Raw genomic sequence first — 7188 nt, forward strand, 5'->3', positions numbered from 1 at the left:
CTGAGTATATGTGAATGGAGGTGGGGGTGAGAGGGGAAAAAGGGCGGAGGCTGAACTTATTTGACTTCACCCGAAATATTAGTGTAGTTTTTTTTTTGGATGGATGATACCTCAGCAGGTCAGTAAGCGAACCGCAACAGTCTGGTCTGCTTGGAAGGATCAGAGGAAATGCATGCCTTTCCCAGGCAATGCCTAGGTGGCAATAGCCTGCTCAACCATCACACTAATTACAGAGAGTCACAGAAACATTACAAGCTAATACAGTAGCACCTTTTCCTGTCAACCATCCCCTTTCTGCTCGAACAGTGTCTGGGGAAACAGAAAACAAAATAAAAAAGCATAATCTCAGCACTCATTCTCACTAGTAACTAGATTTGTAAAAACTCTAAAGAACAGTGCACAGACAAGGAATGACAGCAAAGGCTTTTGTGGTTTTTTTGTTTGTTTGTTTGTTTTGGTTTTTGTTGTTGTTTGTTTGTGGGTTTTTTCGGTTTTGTGGTGTTTGTTTGTTTTCTTTATAGTTCAAGACTTCAACAATGGGTTTATTATGTTCAGACAATTCCTTTTGAAAAACGATATCTAAAATAAATTATTACGGTCCTCTTCTCTTATTTTCTCAAATCCACAGTCATCTTCATTTGGCCTAACTAAAAATCTCTTCCTTGAGATACAAGGAAAATTTTGAGATACAGATGAACTACATGCAGTGGAACAAATAAACAGTTAGAAGGGCATATGCATTTCAGTAATTATAGGTAGACACAAACAAGCTAGAAAATCTCACATAATACAGTTGAAGTTGATCTTTTTAGGATATTTCAGAGAGAACAGAATTAATTTTTTCCCTGCTGGAATAGGACACAAGAGCAGTTGCTTCTGCTCTAAGGCTTTTTACAATGTATTGTATGTGTGGATTGAACAGCAGTTCCAAATGTGCCACCATGGATGTTGTTTGGCATTATAGTGACCACAAGGACATATATACAGGTGCTTTAACTGCAGAATAAGCCTTCTGAATTAGATTGACTTCTGTTAATCACACATTCTTTAACCATAACAACTGCATAAATGCTACCTTTTCAACTCTACTTTTCCCTTTAGGAAAAGTAGAGTTGAAAAGGTAGCAGTACTGTCTGAAGCTTCTGAATACCGTATCATCTGGCAGGTATAAGTAGACAAATTATACTATTCCATTGCCTGTATCTGCAGTTGTATTAGGAAAACTTATGGCACTGATTAATCTTTTCGATATATGTTTGTAAAGTAAATGTCCTGAAAATCTAATAGAAGTGTCTATCATGAAGCTGTGGTAACCATGCTGCAGTAACTAGCATCAAGGCATTAGGAAGCAGGAACCAGGTTTTGCATGCATTATCTCTATAGAAATTATTTCATGCCTGTTTCAAGATTTCTAAAACAACACATAACTGCAAAATTTCCTAGGTGCAGACACTTCTACAACACAGCCTCACTATCTGCAAAGTGCACCTAAGTTTCTTAATTTTCCTACTAAATCTTACTGCTGCACTAGATTGTGTATTCAGACAAGAATTTTCAGGCTGTTATGCTAAGCTAGTAGTATCATGTAGTCCTACAGTATCAGAAACAAAATAAAAGTTATGTTTTTCTTCTCATGAGTCAGCAGTAAGTTTTCAGAGTCTTTCAACAGCATCAGTTAAACTTTTCTCCAACTCAGAGCAAAGATTTATAAGACTCTTGGGGATGCTAATGCCAAAATTATAAAGACCCAACTCAATCAATGCTTTTTCAAATGACAATGTACAAAAGATAAACTTTTACTACATTTTTCAAGTATCTCAGAAAAAAAAAGTAGAGAAATAGCAGAGGAGATCCTTAAGAACATTGTGATCACAGCATTTAGAAGCTAGCTAAGCATGGTTTTAAGATTTGATATTAATCCTCTAAAAACACAGCTTGGTGTATGAAAACATAAACCACTTCAAATTTGCTGTATAAATGACATATACCATTCTATACTATCACTATTTAATGCAAGAGCATACTGGGACTTGCTTTAACAGCTCTATTCTAATTACCAGCTTTAATTTTTTCAGCTCACTGAGTTTTGTGTCAGCAACCAGACACAGCTGTTAAGCTCAATGATTTTCTGTTGCCCTGTCCAAGGCTGTTCTTCTCACAAAAAAAATATTTTAAATATCTTCAGGTCAGACCAATGGCCTCAAGCCCAGAGTGCCACGGAACTTAGTCCTTGCTAAAGCTTCGCCACAGCAAAGCCACTAAACCACATCCTTCGGTCTCCAGCATAGGTACAATTCTAGTCAGAAAATGTTGTCTCTCTTAATATCATTTGCAAGTTATTTGTGAATTCTGAAGGCCACATCTAACCTAGACTCTCATCTCCAGCAGTAACAAGTACAGAGCACTTCGAAGAAAGGGGCAAGAGAACCCACCACACAGTTTAATCAATTTGCTTATTGAACAGCAGTTAGTGATTGGTTTTAAGGTTTCTGATGGCACAGCAGCACCATATTTTTTCTGAATTTAGACTGAGTTTTTAGAAATACTTTTCTTTGAGAAATATATTTCTTCAGCCAATCACACGCTGTAGTAGAGGTATTTATTTTAATTGACTTTAGGTTATTCCCTTTCATTCAACAAATGACTTGAAAGAGCAACAACTTTTAGTTATTTAGCTGTTCAGGAACTATCAGCAATGGATACTAATTCCTGCAAATGAACTTGGAGCTGTATCTTTTATGTGATGGGAATGTCTGTGTATGAATATGTAGCATGTCAGATTTTCCAAATGGGTATGATTCCCCACCAGAGGGAAAAAAAAAATGCACAAACAATCCTAGTGTGGAATCTGAGTACAGGTCTGTAAAATATATCAGCAGGTGCATGCAGATATACATACCTGATCTTCATACACATTCTGTTTTTCTGTAAATTTCCAATGTGTCATTCAGAAATACTCGCAATAAGCAAATAAAATGAAGCAAGTTGTTGAACCATCAAGCTAAAATATTTTTTTTATTCAGACATATTTTTTACCCTCTTTATCCTCCCAAAAATTTAACTTTTCCTCCTTTTCCTACCTGAAGAAGTTCTTACTAAATTTTTTAGAAGTTTACCTAACCAGAAAAACAGTGGTTGGGCTAAACAACACAAGCAAGAACACACTGTATGTACATTTTGGACTCAACTTCTCACTCACTAATATCTTTTTTTTTTGGATGCTGTATTTCTTACTGGTTTTCATCTATTCAGGCATCTTGATCTCCAGAACAGATTGACGAATGCAAATTGAGAATAAGCTGAAATGCTCTTCTAAGTACTGTAACAAAATACGCTGAGCAAATCAGTATTGAGTTATACCCAGCAGCAACAGTATAAGAAATGAACTGGCAGAGTGGCCCTTCTCTCACAATTCTCTGTTTTAGTACAAGCTACTATCCACAGCTGATTAGTTACATAGTGAATGCTAATCTTCATAATTAAAAGTTTGCTTCTGTTACAAATAAATTTAGAAATAAAGAGATCCACTCTTTCCCAAGATTAAAATTGGTCTTTTCTTCTGCATCAGTTACAGTTTAAAGCTATGAAATAACATGCATTGCCTCGCTGCTCACTCTAATCAGCATGAGCCTAGAAGATTACACACGGTCCTTTCTTTTTTCCTCTTCAGACATTTTCAGTTGGTAGACAAAGTCTTTAGATATCACAAGGTTAAATAAAGACATTTCTAATGCTGGAAATTATTTTTTAAATTTCAAATATCTAAACATACTTCCATCCTGAAAGGCCCACACAAAAGATAGAAGTATTTTAGCTACAAATCAGACTTTTAGTTTATTAACACTTCTTTTTAAAATAAAAAATTTTCTCCGTGTGAATGTCACGGATCTCATTTGGTCTAACATGGCAGCAGATGAAGCAAGCAAGTGAAGCGGGGAAAAACTGAAAGGCAGAAATTGATACAACAGGGTAGTGCAGAACATACAAAAAATTATACCATCTATATCCTTTATCATACTCAGAAAAAGTCCAAGTCAAGGACAGAGAATGCAAAACGTATTTTTAAAGCTGTGATGATAAACCTTCTAACATTCTGAAAATTATTTCAGTAAAACTGAGCAAAGATGTGCTTTTTAGTCAATTAATTCTGGACTGAAATTTTGGAATGTGAAAGATACTTTTCCTCAATGGTATTTCTCTCAGCAGGGTTGTAAGAGTGATAGAGTAGCAGCCTTATCTCATATTAAATACAAATTCCTATACCAACACACCTGCTCACCATTTCTTGGCCTTTGGCTGCCTTCATCATCTGTTCTGATACCATTTTCTTCATGCAGCTACTGAACACAAAAGTTTGAAGAGGACAAACCAGAGAACTTTCTCATTTTTTTTCAAAATTACTTACTTGACTCTTCCATTCCTTCTCCAGGAGAAAATTACAGTCCCTAACTACTGAACCATCATTTTCCTGACTCAGTTAATTTTACCCTGTTCTTAACATCTTTATAGTGCAACAAACCAGCTGCAGTTCCTTATGGCCCAGCCTCAGCATGACTAACCTGTAAGATTACATTTTACTCTGATCCTTCCTGAAAGGATTGAGAAATAACCTGTTTTGTGTACAAAATGATCCAGTTTCATGTGCCTGAGTCATTGTACTCAAATCGGAGCTCCAGTGTGTCTTCTTTGACATCCTTTGTATACCCTGCAAAAACAAACAAACAGAAAAAACAAAAATCCTCCAGCCAATGAACAGAGGGAGCAGCCTTAAATCAGAATCAGTCAAATAGGTTCATTTTATACAGTATACAAATAAAATGATCAAACATCAAGCTGTATATACCATAGAACTGCATTTCTCAAATCTGCATTGGGAACTGCACCAAAGGACAGAAGTAATGCAATTCACTGTAAAGGCAATAGGTCTAGTGATCTGGAGAGAAAAAAAAAAGGGCTATAAGACAAATGTTTAAACTTTCTTCTGGAAGGACACAGATTCACACAATAGGTCAGTGCTTGATTCAGAGAATAGTGCTTATAGGACAGAGTAAGAAATTTTATTTTAATTTTTTTTTTAACAGGATATGATGAGATGGGTCTTTTGGATGATTAGCAGATATGATAATAGGAAGATATAAAACAAGTAAGAAATACTATGAGCAACAGACCCAGCAGTCTGAATTTTCATCTGGTTGCCTAAACTGAATGACAAACTTTTGCACCTGAGTTTTGCAGAGAAGAATAGCATTCAATCAAATATTTCTTGCCAGCCCTTGAGATACAGCTCATTATGTTGGGATTTTAAAAAAATATTAACAGAGATAGTAATCTCCTTTTCTATTTGATGGTTCATTATCTGACCAGGAGATGGGAGACTTGGGTCTCTAGTTCAAATGACTCCACAAAACCATGCTTTGTTTTTGAAGTCACAGCCCCTAGTTTCATTTCTTTAAAAACCCCACATCTTTGATCTGTTTTGATTGTTTTTTTAAATACTGTTTTACCTTTGCTTTGTTTACATTTTTTTGTAGAAGTTGAAGTTCATGCATCTGCTCGTCTGTTGTTTTAACCCAATTCCTCTTAACTTCCTGGACTGCCTTAAAAGAATTTTTAAAAATAGTAGAAAAAAATCAGCAAAAACATATTTCCTTTCACATAAACATTCAGAAACACATAGAAATAGAAAGCTTGTGGTTTATTTTGGTTTTTAAACAAAGCTTTTGATTTTAGGACAAGTTCGCCCTACACTGTTCTTTCCTCATGAGTTAGTAGTTTCCAAAGCTGTGTGTAGGTGTACAACTCAACAAACCTACAGATCACCTACATGCTCTTATATGATGACAGAGTGCCTACATATTAGGAACATTAGGATACACATATCATTTTGAAAATACAGTGGATATATACCTAAATGTGTCCTTTTTGTGTAATATTTTTCCCATGTATAAGCCATAGGTGAGTTAGAATCTCTAATACAAGGGTTTGAAGGAGAAAAAACCCAAAACACTAACATGCCCCTTGTCAGCAACAGCTATACCCAGCACTTAGAAAAGTGGCACAAATCAGTGCCAACAAGAACCATTTATAAATATGTCAAGAATTTGTATAAAAGATTAAATTAATGTGGGAAAGGTAATCTTTAAGATTACAAAAAGTCCTTTCAGTTTTACCTGTGTATGTAGCAAGTTCAGTGAAATTCTACAATCCATCAGCTGTGTATTGAAAGAAGGATCCATACAACTTTTCCAAGCCAAGGGAAAAAAAGTAATAAAACATGAAGAAATTCTTCTGTTGAATGGTTGTTTGAATTTTTCAGCTAAATAAAATGGAAGCGCAATCCAGAAAGATTTCATTATTTACCAGATTAAAAAACACCAAAACAAACAACAGATGTAATCTTGAAGTGTGTCCTGTACTCATTCTTTACACAATGTAGCAAAATGGAAATAAACTGGGGTCAGATTATCCAATCTCTCCATTGATTTTGGTGGTACCAAACATTAAGTTACAATATAAAACTAACACTTTTTCCTCCTTTTCTCAAACAACTCTGGGTTTCTCTACAGAGTGGTTGGTAAGGCTCCTAGAGCAGCCACTGCCATGCTGCAGTGCTGCCATACATGACCTAGCCTGAAGCCAGCCAGCTGCAGCACCAATCACTGTGGAGCTGCAGCAGGCTGAGTTCAGTGCAGGAGCAAAGCAAACTGAACACTCAGCTATCCACGTGCCAGGGGCACAGCTGGCCTGAGCCCTTTGATTTAAAGCAACCTGGGTTAATCTCCACAACCTTACGACTGGAGCAGTGCAGGCTCCATGGCCAGTACAGACATATCACTCGCCCTCCGCTTGCACCCAGACAGCCGCATTTCCTATCCTGGGCTTGGAGCAGTGCTGGATGGAGAATTATCTCCTCAGACAGTTTGCCACAGCTGAGAACCATGCAGTTCTTTCACTGGACGGCTAGTACTGCAGTTTGTAAAGGCACATAGAGGGAAACAGAAAGATATGTAGAGGCCAAGTTCTAATGCAGTAGATTTAAACCAGACAAGTTACCAGAAGCGAAAAATAGGTTTCTGTGCACCTTTCCTTGGTGCCACCAAAAGATATGGTCTATTCTTCCTCTTCCACTCCATTCATTCATCTGCTGCAATCAATACAAGTCACTAAGCAAGTAAAAATAGATTTCTT

The 7188-nt window shown here is 36.5% G+C and overlaps 1 protein-coding gene across 1 annotated transcript; it reads right to left on the reverse strand.

Moving 5' to 3' along the window:
* Positions 1 to 3373: 3373 nt before the first annotated feature.
* Positions 3374 to 6664, reverse strand: SNX31 (sorting nexin 31). Its single transcript, XM_053987003.1, has 5 exons — positions 6171 to 6664; positions 5505 to 5597; positions 4611 to 4705; positions 4272 to 4340; positions 3374 to 3942 (listed from the first exon to the last, which is right to left on the reverse strand). Exons 1-5 carry the CDS (start codon positions 6351 to 6353, stop codon positions 3822 to 3824), a joined length of 561 nt encoding a protein of 186 aa, XP_053842978.1. The 5' UTR covers positions 6354 to 6664; the 3' UTR covers positions 3374 to 3821.
* Positions 6665 to 7188: the final 524 nt, after the last annotated feature.

Source organism: Vidua macroura, chromosome 1, assembly GCF_024509145.1.
Source record: "Vidua macroura isolate BioBank_ID:100142 chromosome 1, ASM2450914v1, whole genome shotgun sequence".
Lineage (NCBI taxonomy): Eukaryota > Metazoa > Chordata > Aves > Passeriformes > Viduidae > Vidua > Vidua macroura.